This window comes from Cibotium barometz, chromosome 45, assembly GCF_041138505.1.
Source record: "Cibotium barometz isolate CiBa-2024 chromosome 45, ASM4113850v1, whole genome shotgun sequence".
In the NCBI taxonomy this organism is placed as follows: Eukaryota; Viridiplantae; Streptophyta; class Polypodiopsida; order Cyatheales; family Cibotiaceae; genus Cibotium; species Cibotium barometz.
The window spans coordinates 47,031,833-47,047,096 of NC_141090.1; the positions used below are offsets into that span (position 1 = coordinate 47,031,833).

A 15,264-nucleotide genomic window follows, 5' to 3' on the forward strand; every position below is an offset into this window, starting at 1 on the left:
GGTCGATGGAGATTTGGCTGTGGAAGTCCATCCTCCCCTATAAGTCACACGGGATGGGAGGCATGGGATCAAGGGTCCCTATGAAAAGGCAGCCCTGTCGGCTAATCGAGATCGTTGATCCGAAAAATTAATCTCGGGATAAAAAATTAATCTCGGGATCCTTTAGTTATTGTCGTTGCTTTCTCGTGTGTCCACCATAGCCAGACGTTATCTTACTGCGCTTTCCCGCCCTTTTTTCCTTCTCCTCCTTCTTCATCGCTCTCCTTCTGCAGTTCAGTCGCCTCCCCTGTCGTCCCTCTGCTTCAGAAATCACAACAGTTCTCTCGCAGCAGCAGGACCTTCGCAAGCTGCTTTCGCTTCGCTGCAGCAGTCACGAGTATGGCCATCCCCCCTGAGCATGTAGATGTCCTCGTCAAAGCTGCCGTCGGAGAACCGGAAAAGATTGGTGATTGTAAGTGTCGATTCTTCTGCTGAAGATTTGTTAGGGTTGTTTCTCGTTTCTGTGTCGATTCTGCTTAGCAGGGTTTTGTAATGTTATGTAGGGTTTAGTTGTTAGAACCATTTAGTTTAGGTTTGAGTTATGTAGAGGGGTGTAATGGGGATAATTGACTCTGCATTTAGGGGGGTTTCTGTATTGTACAGTGTTCAAGGGTTTCATGGTGTAGGAATCAACCGTCTGAGGCTCTTTATTCACTTTTCCTTCGTATGCGTTCTATAATTATCTTTGCATGTCTCTATGCAATATACCTATGCTCATTAATGCTTTTGCGTACCCTCTATGAAGCTGACAAGCTTGACACGCGAGCTCAAAATACAATCACTTGGTAGCCTCAAAGCACAATCACTTGGGTATTGAGATGGAGGTTAGATTTTCTTGTTTGAAATAGTTGAGACGTTTACTTTCAATAATTTGTCTTTATAGTAAGATTAATTTGCATGTTATATTATAGGAACTATGCAAATTTGATCAAGACGATAATGGTAAATGGTGGCGATATTGCCTTGCCTCCCAAGAATGCATAGATAAAAGCCAACGCTTTGAGAAAAGAGCGGACATGAAACGCCATCTCGAAATAAAACATAAATGCACAAATGTAGAAGTTCCGTCTCTTCCAATGGGCCGACCCAAAGCCATCGAGAGACCTCCTAAACCGGTTTCTCATAGATCTTGTCTCCAAAGCAAGACACGCTTTCTTGATGTCAACTTAAAATATAAAAATGCTAGAAAGGCACATGAAAGAGCCAAAAAAGCGGACGCTGAACGGAGGTGGGAGCGTCGTTTGCCCAAAGAGAAGAAGAAGGAATCAAAAGAGCTTTGGATACAAAATTTTGTTAAAGAGAAGATGATGCAATGGGAATCAAAAAGTTCATCGCGCAAGAAGTTAATACTTGATCGGATTGCAGATGGGTACGAAAAATCGGTAGGTTTATCACACACATTAGTTTGTGTTTAAAATAAACTACTTGTGTAAATTTTAACACACGTATTGTATATGATAGAGACGTAAATGCACTACGAATGAAGATGCGGCTGAGAATAAAGAGGGGTCAATACCTCGACAGTCCAAAGAAGAGCAAGACACGCCTGTAAGTCAATGGATGTCACCATTGCTCTCTTGTCTCTCTTTATGCAATCGGTATATATGTTAACTTTGTTGTCCTAAAATTATAGCTTGCGGGTACAAGCGAAGTTATGCATCCACCATTGGCTCCTCAAAAGCTAAGGATTAAAAGGAAGCGTGCTCCAGAGGCACCTTTCCCATCTCATCCTCATCGATCAAAAAAGGATATTATACATGATTGTCGCCAGGTACCTATAACTATGTCAATGGCCTCTATGGTCTCTATGGTTATATGGCTGCTACTTATGGTATTTCTTCCATAAATGGTTATATGGTTATGATTATAAAGGCTATAAAAACTAAAGCAAGTGTAGCGCTTTTGAGCGTACTTGTGGAAGAAGGTTTTCTACCCAAGCCTTCTTAGCATGAAACCAACATAGCAACACATGACAAGAGATTTGCTGTTGATTTCCATTGTCATCAAGAATCCAAGAATGAGGATCCTCATTCACAGCTACTAAACAAGCCTCAAGTTCTTGTTGGCATTTATCAATAACCAAAGCAGTAGGTCGAACACTACCCATTCGAGAGAAAATTATTTTGAGTGTCATCTCTAAAGCAATGACCTCATGACGAGATCCTGGATCACATGTACACATCATGAACCATATTGGCATGCCAACTCCAAGTTGATTAGGTAGCACCGCAGCAAATAAGGGTAGTCCATAGATGTTTGTCTTGAAAGTGCTATCAATTGCCCATGCATTATTATGAGAAAGGCGTATTGCCATTTGTAACATCCAATCATCTTGAATGATGATGATGAATGGCTTGTCTTTGTCATTCTCCGCCTTTGGATTGTAAGGTTGACAATAAGCAACCTACACATTTCAAACATTGAGTTGATATCGTCTTTAGTATATAACAATGCTTAATCATGTAGGTCTCAAAACAATCATTATTGGTACCTTATTTTGGTGTTTCAAAGCCAAAGCCTCCATGTACATTGACATCCAATCGTCATTGGACACATTAGCTGCATTGTATGGCTATTTAAAAACTAGACAATTATTGCATCTTCTTATATGTAAAAGCAAAAGGAAGAGATGAAGCCGTACTTGATATGATAAAAAAGAAATTTCTTGGGGAATCATGAAGAACCTATAGATAATGCAATCCAGAGGAGAAGCTTTCGACATATGAAGTCTCTCTTTAGACATGGACATTTGTGCAACATGTCTAGAGCTTCCAACATCAAATAAATCTTCTACACAACACTCAATCACTGATGGATGAACAGGAAGGTTATATAGGTCACTTCTTGTCCCCGGTGTATGACCCTTATGAAAAGGATGCACAAATAAATGTACTTTGTCTACACCCTCTATGTACTCCACTTGCACTTTGAATGTGCAATCACACTTCTTGGATGTCCGCAATCTCTTCTTCCTTCCATGTTGTTGGGGCTTGCCTCCTCTATGACATATGTAGTCAACTATGGTCTTTTGAGGACCATAAGTCTTTTGATGAACGTGCCTGTATCAATCTAACCTTGTACTCAATCATTATGTTCTTGAGTTGCTCCTCTACATTAGCCTTGGTCGTAGCTACTACATTTCGAGGATCCTTGTTGAGATCCATGTTATGGTGCCACGAGTGTGGAAGTGTATGATTTCTTGGGCGTTTACATCCACATACATTGATGGACTCTTTAATGTAGGATAGGGGGATACCATGCTTTTGAGTACCAATATACCATGTTGACTTGATTGTCTCTATTGTATCATTAACATTACGGTGAGCACTTATGCCCTCCTTAAGATGAGCTCCATAGACAATGCTCTCCCAATCCTCGATATAGGAGCAATCCTTAGATTGGGTGCATCCTTGAGACAAAGACAAGGACTATTATCTTCTTTTGTTCCAAGAAGCATCTCATCTTTCAATCTCCGCCACTTTTTTAAATCAAGGGATGGGCTACACTTTTTGAGATGATCCAATGATATTGATAAATCTTCTTGCAATACTCTTATCATTAAGTTGTATGTATCTCTATTGAAGTAGAAATAAACACTTGATACATAAGCAAATGCATCAACAATAACTCTATGACCATTTGAACTACCATCAAAGCTATGAGTGGGGGGTTTATGTAACTCATCACCACTTAAATCATCGCTTGAGTCATCAGTAGAATAGGGAAGGGACATATCACTAGCTTCCTCACAAAATAGATCATCCATGTCCTCTATGAATCTAATACAAAAAGATATAACATGAAGTGAAGTACCTTAAGAGCAAATGGAGATAAAAGGCTCCATTGTTGTGATTCACATTAACCCCATGGAGATTGATGAAACATGAAAGCAAAGGAATGGAGAAGGAAGTCATCAAAAAAGATTTCATTTTTTGACTGTAAATATTAATCTCGGGATCTCGAGATTAACTGTTTTCCCCGAGATTAATTTGGTAGTTGGCATCATTTACTCAATGAAGGTACTAAATTTAATGTGAATATTCTCTTAAGAGAATAATATCTTACAAATAATCTGAACTTTTAATGATGACAACCACATTCTCTCCCCGCTATTCCACGTCGTCAAAGATCAATCTCGGGATAAAAAATTAATCTCGGGATCCCAAGATTAATTTTTTATCCCGAGATTAATTTTTCGGATCAACGATCCCGATTAGCCGACGGGGCCGCCTTTTCATAGGGACCCTTGATCCCATGCCTCCCATCCCGTGTGACTTATAGGGGAGGGAAGTCCATGCTGATGTAAAAGACCTCATAGATACCCATAATGTTATTGCATATGAAAATGTTTGGAGTACCAAACATCATTTCAATGAAAGCCATGTGAACCAACCGTTAATGATTAATTTTAAACGTGGCAGGCACTGGAGATGGTGAGAATCAAAATCCAAACTGATGGGAATCTGGACGGTGGAATCAAAATCCAGATGGTCGGATGGAGTCCGATGATGGTGGACTTTGCCTGCCCTTAGAGGCTGCAATGGCGGCCGGCGACGACGGTGGGTTCAGCATGAAGACAAAGTGATGGGCGGGTGGGCTACTTCTTATGTGCGTCAAAAGATATCGGTCGCTTGTTTTTTTTTTTCAAAAACAGGCTGTTTATATTAAGAAGAAGGGAGGAAACTGGTTACAACGTGTTGAATAGCGGCTCTTTTAGAAATCCACGTGGCAGCTGGACATGCACATGCTAACTACTCTGCTCTTCCTTAGCTTGATGGCTTACGGCCTCTCCCAGACACATGCACCATGTCAACGTCTTCTTGCTTGGCACCCACACAGGAGAATCATCAGCATGCAGAACAGCGTGATCCCACCAGCGGGGCAGCCAGAAGATGATAGGCGGAAGCAGGCCGGTTCTCGAGGTCCTTTATCAGCAGGTCTCATTGCCTTGACTTTCTCTTCAGATTGCCTAGTTTGGTCTCTAATACCTGTCTGTATGTTGTTCCTCTTCTGAAACTCTTGGGCTATGGGAGAGAGGTATGATTACTGTTGTTTGTTGATTGCTTCAATAAGAGCTCTATCCTTGGATAGAATAAGTAGAATCTTGTCTCTGGTATTTTCTAATTTTCCCAGGGTGAAGTCTGAAGCTCTCTTTTGGAATTTAAGCAATAGCATTCTCTCTAAACTGAAGAGGTCTTGGGTTTGTTTAATCCAGTACCTGTTGCATGTAGTGATTAAACAAACTGTGAGAGGGGGACCCTTGATTTCAGAGTTGTTAAATGTAGCTAATAACCTCTGCACCCATGCATGCCATAGATACTCACATCTGATAACATTCCAGAGTGCTATTGAACATCCTATGTTTTCCCCTAACATTAGATTCTTCCAGTTGACATCCTTTCCCCACTTCTGAATAGTGGAGTGCAGCTCTTTGAATGTGCTGGATATGTGTATACATTGAATGAAGATGTGAAGGTCGTCCTCTAGTAGGCCGCATCTTGCACATTGATCAGAGGAGATGTGCAGTTTTGCAGCCTTGCCCTGGGTCCATATGGCTCTGTAGACTGTCAGCCATGCAAGGCATGACTTCTTGGGGTCGATATGTGTGCTCCACAGCTCACTGAGGATGTTATACCATTTTTTCCTATCCCAGTCCGGCGGTTGAGAGTGACGTGGATTGCAGGAGCTCTTTCGAAATTAGGGATTGGGAGTAAAGGTTTGCTCTCTACCCATTGAAAAGCTGAGATACTGAAGGTTGGAGGTCTGCTAATTTTTCAAATTTCCTGTTGGTTCCATTGAACTGCACTACTTTGGATTAGATCCAACTCTGGTGATCTACTGTCAAATTTGGCTACAAGTTCAGCTCTTGTTAGCCAGGTCCCTTTGTGGTGGTTGAATATATCTGCCCAAGTAGCTAGTCCTTTTTTGTGCAGATTTAGAGCTGTCTTCCCTTCCTCTGGTTCAAGGGGGGTCAGGGGGAGAATAGATCACCAGCAAGAATCGTTGGCTAAAATTCCTTCTGCTTTGTTGTCCTTGATTCTGAACCAGGCTATCCATATGGATGTTACTAGTTGACTCCCTTTGGGGGTTATAGGGTGCTTGGATGCCATGATGGTGCTGATGGGGAGATTGCACCATTTATTGTAGCCTGTGATAGTGAACCTGGGGGTGTCTTTGAGCAGCAGCTGTGCCCAATCTTCTGTGAGGTTCTCTAAGGCTCTGATGATCCATTTTGAGGCCATTCTGTCAGCATAATGCCTGATATCTTTAATCCCCAGCCCTCCCTTGGTTTTGGAGACGGTACAGGTGTCCCATTTTACTTTGGGTCTGCTCTTGTTCCATGGGTCCCCTCCCCATAGGTAATTTCTGCATAGCTTGGTGAAGTCTTTAAGGTCAGAGTCTGGGGGTCAGCAGCTGAGGAAGTAGATAGTAGATGGGATGATGAAGTGATTCAGCACCATGATTCTCCCTGCTATTGACAGTTGCTTTCTTTTCCATCTTAGTAGCTTGCTTTCTATTTTCTCCATTACCCATTGCCATTTCTGTCTCAATGTCACCTTGAAACCCATGGGGATACCAAGGAGCCTGAAGTCTCACCATCCTAAATGATGTTACAGCCTGTCTCCAGGAACCAAGAAGGGGGGGGGCTCAATGAGGGTTTTGATTCCTGTCTTGCTGTGATTTATTTTGGAGCCTGAGGCTTCACAGTAGGTTTGGAGGCATCTCCAGAGTGCCTTGATATTCTCTTCATCATTTGCTATTAGGCTGTTAGTGTCATTAGCAAACATCTGAGTGCACATTTGATCTCCATTGGGTAAAGTGATGCCAATCAATTCTCCTTTGCTGATCTTGTCCTTGATTAGCTAATTTAGTCCATCTACAGAGCAGCTATAGCATACAGTAGGGGTGCTAAGGGGCATCTTTGTCTGAGGGAAGGGGTCAGACAGTTCTCCATTAATGATAATGAGTTTCCAAATAAGGTTTTCACCATGTGTGTGAATTGGGGACCCAGTCCCATATCTCTGAGTGATTGGAGGATGTAGTCCCAATGTATTCTAGCATAAGCTTTATCAAAGTCAATCTTAATAAACATGAAGTCCTGATTGGTTTTTTCTGCATATTCAATCCCTTCCCATAAGGCAATGATGGAATCCAGGATATACCTGCCTTTGATAAACCCTTTTTGTTCCTTGGTTATCCAGAGTTTCATGTGTTTAGATAATCTGAGGGCTAAGGCTTTGGCAATGATTTTATACACACTGTTGAGCATTGTAAGGGGTCTCCAGTTACCCATGTTTTCTCTGGGGCCTTTTTTGTGGATGAGCTTGATAAGGCCTTCATTGATTTTTGATGGCAAGGCTCCATATTTCACAGATTCTTGCCACACTTGGATTATTGGTCCTGTTAGCAAGTCACAAAAAGTTTGGAAAAATTCAGCAAGAAGTCCATCCTCACCTGGGCTCTTTTTTATTTTGAGAGAGAAGATGACATCTTTGATTTCATCATGAATGATGTCGTGTTCCAGTACAGCGGCTAAATTGGCTGGGACCGTTTTGGATCTGGCTACTTTGATAGCCTCCATTGCAGCTGTTTTGGTTGGGGAGGGAGGACCATCTTCCTGAAAGATGCTTTGAAAGTAGTCAGTGAGGAGTTTTTTGTTCTCCTCTTGGTTGGTTGCCTGGATTCCATCCTTGTTTTTAAGCAAGGGGATATGTTCTTGTCTTTGCTTGACCTTCAGCATTTTAAACATTTCAGGGCAGGGCCTGTCAATTTTTCCTGCCCACCATTCCCTGGTAAAGAGCTTGGTATGTTAGAGGGCAATTTCTTCTTCTCTTTTAATTTTGGCTCTGAGCTGATTGACATTAGTAGGGTCAGTGGAGGATTCTTGTTCTTGAAGCTGCTCTAGGAGTTTTTTTAATCTGCTGATTCTGTGAGCTGTAACTTCCTTTCTGACCTGCTTGAGCAAGTTTTGGGTTGACTTAACTGATAGACTCCAAGCTTTAGCTGGGGAAAGATTGTTGCTGAAGAAGAAGTTCCAAATGTGATTGGTTTCTTCTTGTCCTAGAGGCAGCTTAAATAGTTCAGGGTCTGTGTGGAACCAGCTAGATTTGTGTCTATTGTCTTGATCATCCATGGTAGTGATGATGGGGTAGTGATCTGATATGCAGGTAGTAATGTCGACTGAGCATTCACACCTATTGTATTTAGTATATATTTCACCACTTGCATAAGATCTATCTAATCTGGCTTTTCTGGTGAGCTCTCCCGTAGAGTAGTTTTGCCATGTGAAGCTTCCTTCTTGCCCCAAGTCTTGCAGATTGAACTTGTGTTTAACTTTTTCCCAAGTTTGTTTCTCTGTTCCCCTTTGGAGTTGAATCTGTCCTTGAGGGTTTCAACCTCTCCATCTCATATCGATCGCTTGTTGTTTGAAAGACCTCTCCATCTCATAAAAACTCATTACAAGTTGAGGTGTTATGTGCTCGATAGCTCTCTCTCCTCTCCTTGGACTTGATTATCCTTACTAGTCAGAGTCGCTTATATTGATTATCCTTACATATGGTTCATAAGGTCTTAGCCAACTTGGTTTAGGAGGTAGTTTGGTTCACTTGGGCATCCAATTAGCTAAACCAAACTGATGGAAATCTGGTTAGAGGAGGATCGTGGTGCACTCAAAACTAGGCAAGTGGCTGCAACCTGAAAACCGTACCCTTATAGTTATACTGATGTAAATAGCATTCAAGCACCTACATTCTTTAATATTCTCTTTCATAACGTCAGATTTGCATAACTCAATAAACAGAAACGTTCATAAAATTTATGCATCTCAACTAACAAGTACGAATTTTAAAAAAATAACAACAAAAAAGTTAAAATTATCTCCTTATTGTCTCTTTTCTTTTTAACTAGGGTATCACTTTGGTCTTGAGATCTTTCTTCTTCCTTTCCTCTTCGTGGTCTAGAGCTTCGATGCTACTGAGGAAGCTAGTTTCCAGGTGAGTCCCCTCTCTACTTCCTTTTCTCTTTGCATCTCTTCTTCATTTTAGGGTTTTCAAGTTCACCATGGCTCTCTCCATGGCTATGAAAATTATTTAAAAAAAGTCCTTTGGGCAAGCGCGTCGACGCGCAGCTCGCCCAGAGGGCGTTTTTTAAATAAAAAATTCGTGGTGGCCATGGAGAGAGCCATGGTGATCTTGAGTCATTGAGAGCTCTAGGGCTTTGATGGCCTTCACAAAATTTTAAAAAACACCATGTGGGGAGGTCGTGCCCGACGTGGCCTGCCGACAGGTGTTTTTTAATTTTTTATGTGGCCATGGAGAGCTTGGTCATTGAGAGCTTCATGGCTTTGATAGCCTTCACATTTTTTAAATTTTTTGTGTGGCCATGGTGAGAGCCATCTTAGTCATTGAGAGCCTTCACAAATTTTTTAAAAAAGGCCCTGTGGGCAAGCCGTGTCGAGATTGATGGCTTTGAAAGCCTTCACAAAATTTTTTAAAAAATGCCTTATGGGTAGGCCGTGCTGCTTGCCCACAAGGCGTTTTTGGCCATGGAGAGTGCCACGGAGTGCTTGAGTCAATGATAGCTTGATGGCTTTGAAGGCATTCACAAAATTTTTTATGAAAAAAATGCCCTGTGGGCAGGCCGCGCCATGGAGAGAGCCATGGAGAGCTTGAGTGAAAAAACCGCCTTATATACGGCCTTCCCATGGTGTTCTCATTACTGGCCTTAGCCTCTTCTTGTGTGCTTGTTCTTTGAAATGTGTCTCAATTTTTGCCTCACTCTAAAAAGTTCGCTCAGAGAAAGGGAGGCCTCATTGAGAGCAATACGTGATGTTCCTTGATTTTTAGAAGGTGAAGGAGAAGAACGTTGGAAGGATGAATATGAAAGTAAATTGTTAGGATCAGCATTGATCCATAGATGACATCACATATAAAAATGGCATCAAGCGTAGTATGAGAGTGATTTTTAACATTGGCCAATTTGAAAGAGAAGGCGATAACAGATATGGGAAAAAGAGGGTTCGAAAATCTTATCAGTTAATGTGTCGGCAACTGTGGCATTTAATTCTTCATAACAAAGCTTCCCAAATCAAATTTTTAATGCATTATTTTGGAATTCAAAATTTTAATGCACTTTTTAAAAGTAATTAATGATCTTACATTTTTCACTCATATGGTATGAAACAAATTTATCCGACAACTATTATTAAAATATAACCCATTTGCAGTAATCATTTATAAAACAACGCCCAATTTAACTGCCTTGTTATTTCAAGTTGATAAATAAACCTGTCCTCTTCCCTTATCATTCAAGAAATTCTTTGATGCTATAATTTAGGCTTCAGAATTGGCCTGCACTGCAAAAATCACACTAAACATTAAATGACAACCGTTTTCAGTGGCGCATTCGCATTCGCCATGGCACCTGTATGTGATGGCATACACTTCCAAAATGTTTCAATTTACACAAAACTTTGTATCAAACTAGCATCGAACCATAAAAGAAAGTACAAATCTAAAGAAGGCGTTGACTACATAAATAATTAAATGACTGAGCCATATATGTTATTTCAAAAACTAATATAAAATGACAAACAATCAAACACCCTTGCATATATATATATATATATATATATATATATACACTGATACTGAAGACTTCAACATTGATCCTATTGAAATCTGGCCTTAATATCGAAGCTCTGTGAGAAGGGTTCCAACTTTACGTGGCACTACAAAGTTGAATGATGAGAGACCTAAAAACCTGCTAGCAATGAAAACCTAGCCAGATCACTCTTTTCCCTTACTTACAAATACTCCAAGGTAATAGGGTAAAGGGGCCAAATATATAGGTTCCTTCTCATCAAACTCAAGGTCTTGATAATTTCATTGATTAGTCCAAGGGCCTATTTCTGGACAAACCAGCATACACTAGGCAACTCATCCATCAAATGACAGCGGAGGGCAGCCACATTACAATGTCCTCCCAACCATCAGCAACATAATTAGCTCCCTTTAATGTTAACATTTGCGCTTTTTTGGGGACCATTTTTATAACCGTTATTGTAGCCTGCCACTTACCTGACAAGACTTTCAAACAAAGAGGCTACAAGGTTGAAATGCAAACATTGGTTAATCAAGCTGCTCTTCAGTGAAAATACGCAAGGCCTTTAGTTCATTAGAAAAAACACCCAAAATAGGTTAGAAAAGCACCAACTTTCCAGCAAACAATCAAACGCAATGAGATTTTCTAGCACTGCATTTTGAATCTCATTAAGCTGGGGTCTTCTGACAATAAATTAGAAATTCTATCAACTTGCAGAGGCATATGTGCAACCCCTTTGTCATGCACGGTTTGAGATGATAAATAGTTGCCAATTCTCTGTCTCCATGTTCCAACTACTGTTTGTTGTTCTACAGTATATAGAACTAAGGGATGACATGTACATATTGCGAATGTATAGATAACCCTGTAGAGCATTAAGCGTGAAGATCAAGGGTGAGATGGCTCTTCAGAAGCAATTTGTTGGAATCAATGCTAATGATAATTTGATGAGGGTGACGAGGAGATAATGTACAAAATCAACCGGCTGCTTTGTAGCTGCAGCAGCATAATAACCAAAAATTATAATGTACACCATTGAGGTCACCGTGATCCCACAGACATTTTCCTCTTATTTTTGGGTGACTCATCTTCAGCTTCGCCTCCACCTCCAAATTGCTCCGTTTCTTTTGCTCTGTTTCTAGACGATTTTCTCACATGAGTACTTGACCCTCTAGTGCCATTCAAAACCACACTTTCCCTATGTGGCATAAGCTCTCTTCCTTCTTCCACTATTTCCTTCATGCCCTGCAAAAATACCCAAAAATAAAAAGCAGTCACCAACAGCACAAGGCATCATCAAGAATCACTCATTTAGTGAATAAAAGCAGAAATAAAGCTGACCTGCCAATCTTTAAAATCAAGACGAAAAACAAATTGGCGCATGGAGCCTTCACCCCGTTCACGCTGCTGTTGTGATGGAAAATTCCTAGGGCCTGCCAAGTGAAGACAGCAGATTCCACTGTTAGCACTTGAGGTTCTATGTGTCAACTCTGCTCTCGACCTAGAGAAGGCAACCTGCATGTGAGTGTGAAATTAACATCATCACCTGTGAAAACCAAATCAATCCTTCAAACAAAACAAGGCAGAAAAGCTATATAGCACATGTAAGTAAGAAAGAGAAAGACAGGAACCTTACAGGGGCTCCATTTCATCATAGACATGCCTGGAAAGTCTATTAATTACTCAATCCAAGGCACTTCACCTCATCTGACCATTGAAATGGTCTCAGAATCCAAAACTTGGATAGAAGAACCACCACAAACTAAACTTATCAAAGCATGCCTAGAAATTAACTTCACTATCATACAGTCCACTTATGATGATATCATCCCCCAGCTTGACATTATGACAATTCAATAAAGCTTATGCCACCCTGCAACCCCAATATATGCGACTCTTCCTGTGTAACGGACACAATAGGTCAAGCATTGGGTTATATTCTGATTTTATCTCTACCAAGTCAATCATTAGTTCGAGATGAGACCTTGCATGTCAATATTTAAACCACCTATCCTCCGAATTTCCATTGCCAAAGGTTTCTCAAAAATAGAGCTCTTCATTTTTTAAAAAATTATCTAGTTCTGTACTGTTAACAGATTCAAATCATGCCAATCTTTGTAATTTTACCTTGCCTTTGATGGTTTCAGCAAAAGAAGTGCAATTCTGAGAATTTTACTAGTGTTGATTCAAAATGCAAGCTATGCTTACCCATGATAGAAGAGACGAGGCACTTATTGGAACTCTTTCAAATCTCCGCTCAAAAAAGAACAGAAAACGATCTACGCTGATATGAAGAGAGCCCCTGAGTGCAAGGCTTGAGAAAATCATCTCTTGCATCCAAATATTGTCATGAGGCATGTGACATGGATATATTATTTTAAGAAATTTTTCATAATAACGCTTTTGCTAAGATGGCAGATCCTGTATGCATGTGCAGGTTAGTGATGAGCTCTTCATGCATGTATTTAAGTCTGAAGCAACATCACCACAAAACGTTTCGCCTCACATATATATATACATACATATATATATACATACATACATATATATGTATGTGTATACACACACACACACACACGTATATATATTTTACGTACGTACATATATATAATCAAGAGACATAAGTACCCGGGGAAAAAACCCCATTAAAAAATTAGTCATTTCAAGCATCACATTTCAGGGCTGCCGAAACACATTTCACGATGACCACGGTCTGAAATTGGTGAGCCCTTCAAGCAATTAGCACATTTACCTATTCGCCATACCCTCCCAGATCTACATTGCCATAAGTTCTAAAAATGAAGGTTTTCTGAGATTTATCATGTATCTTCATTTTTTTACTATCTACTGTTAGCAGATTAAAATCATGCCACTCTTTGAGACTTTCCCTTGCCAAAGGGCTGGCTGTTTTGTTCTTGCCAGGTGGCCAACGTTGGGTTCTTTTTCAATACCCTAATAATAATGGTGGACAAGTCGCTTCATTTTTTATTTTATTTTTTAGGGGCTGAGCATTGGCCTCGCATTTTTCTGGTTTTTTTTAATGGTGTGCACATTGGTCGCACTAGTAGTATGGGCACGCCACGTGCCTAAGGCATTTAAGCCTTAGATAATAAAAAGGCTAAGGTTTGTTTGTAAATTGGCTAACGTGTGGAGTCGAAATGCTTTGTTAAAAGCATCATAAAAAGAAAACATCACAAGGCAACAATATTTCACAAAAAGGTGACGACTCTTAAAGAGCGAAAGGCTATGTTGTTGAATTGAGACACAATGCCTTGTTAAGTAGGGCCTGAATAGGTACAAATGAAGAGCCACATCCCTGACGAAAGGGTGACTCTAGAATGAATAGTTATGTCCTTTGGACATAGAGATGTGTCCTTTGATCAATAGATGAGTCTCGTTGAATAGACGGGTCCTTTGGTGATGACCCATGTGACAAGGTGTGACCCTTCACTGGTAAGAAGAGAGAGAGATGTAGTTACAATCATGACACAAGGTAAGGGTCCAAAAGGATCACTTAATACAAGCATAAACAAGATTAGTACAAACAAAGAAGAGTGCAAGCAAGCTCACCACCTAACAGTAGGTTTGTTGAGATGTCAAGCTCAACATGAACTGACACTCACGAGGCACCTACATGACCATTCAACATTTATATCACTGGCGAGTTTGGTAGCTGGCACCGATATATCTTCGCCAGAGATTTTACATCTAGACTACACCGACTAGGCCACATCTACCCACTTAGCGTGTTCACATTATGCACTACTTGTATATACTCTATTACGTGTGTTAATCACTTTATCTTCTTTGTAGACCTCTTTTGTTGTGTGAAGAAGAAGAAGAATTTTCAACCTCTCACCTTGTGTGCTCTCTTCCAAGGTTTGTGTGAGTGTGTGTGCTTGCAAAAGCTCAAGCTCTCTTCTCTCCTGCATCTTTTCATGGTATCAGAGCTTGGTTCATGCTAAGGGCTGAGCAACAAGCAAAAGAAGCACAGAAAACGGTACAAGGATAAGAGCTTCATCTACTCTTCCCCCTTTGTATTGGCTACTACATCCTTGTTGAGAGCTCTTCGAGAGACACCAGCAAACGAACTCCGACGATTGAGGAGCTTTCTTCACATGAGAAAAGCTACGGGGCAACTATATTCACTTACTGGACGGAGTTTTTTGAGCCAAAAACACACTTCGAGCACGTCTGGACCTCCGTTTTTTCAGTTCACAGCCGTTCACAAGCACTACGGGTAAGTTTCGATTCTTTGTAGAACTCTGTTTTTGAAACTGCAAGAAGGGCGATTGGTTATGCATACATTGTGTGCTGAGATGTCTCAAAGTTGCCATTGGGTGTATGTATGCAAAGTAAGGTCACTGGTTGTGACAATTTGGATGCAGTATAGTACTATTGCAAAGAATACAGTTGTTTGTGCAAATCAAGCACTAGTGCTATTGTTGGTAAATTTGTTTTGCAAAAAAAATGTCAAATGATGAAATAAACCAAATTGTTGCAAAGAAGCTTGACAAGAACAACTTTCATGCTTGGAGATCTAGATTGATCGATTTCTTGATGAAAAAAGATTACTGGGACTACATTGAAAGTGAACATGAGAAGACACCAAAGATACCGGAG

The 15,264-nt window shown here is 40.5% G+C and overlaps 2 protein-coding genes and 1 long non-coding RNA gene across 5 annotated transcripts in view; 1 reads left to right on the forward strand and 2 right to left on the reverse strand.

Annotated features, from left to right (window-relative positions):
• Positions 1-1,130: 1,130 nt before the first annotated feature.
• LOC147612819 (uncharacterized) lies at positions 1,131-1,806 on the forward strand. The gene is made up of 3 exons (XR_015263447.1): positions 1,131-1,421; positions 1,501-1,587; positions 1,673-1,806. It is a non-coding gene; the product is annotated as an uncharacterized LOC147612819 (long non-coding RNA).
• Positions 1,807-1,921: 115 nt separating this feature from the next.
• Positions 1,922-3,203, reverse strand: LOC147612820 (uncharacterized). The gene is made up of 3 exons (XM_086783571.1): positions 3,114-3,203; positions 2,531-2,611; positions 1,922-2,443 (listed from the first exon to the last, which is right to left on the reverse strand). The coding sequence occupies exons 1-3, from the start codon at positions 3,201-3,203 to the stop codon at positions 1,922-1,924; spliced, it is 693 nt and encodes a 230-aa protein (XP_086639697.1).
• A 7,949-nt stretch (positions 3,204-11,152) lies between these two features.
• Positions 11,153-15,264, reverse strand: part of LOC147612821 (non-structural maintenance of chromosomes element 4 homolog A-like) — a 29,451-nt gene continuing 25,339 nt past the window's right edge. Inside the window, exons 6-7 of one of the 3 annotated variants that reach the window (XM_086783458.1) lie at positions 11,983-12,074; positions 11,153-11,886 (exon numbers count right to left, since the gene is read on the reverse strand). In XM_086783458.1, the coding sequence (XP_086639584.1) occupies positions 11,683-11,886; positions 11,983-12,074 (296 nt within the window). In that variant the 3' untranslated portion in view covers positions 11,153-11,682. Of the gene's footprint in view, positions 11,887-11,982; positions 12,157-15,264 lie in introns of all 3 variants that reach the window. The other 2 variants (XM_086783457.1, XM_086783460.1) reach the window with 2 other exon arrangements.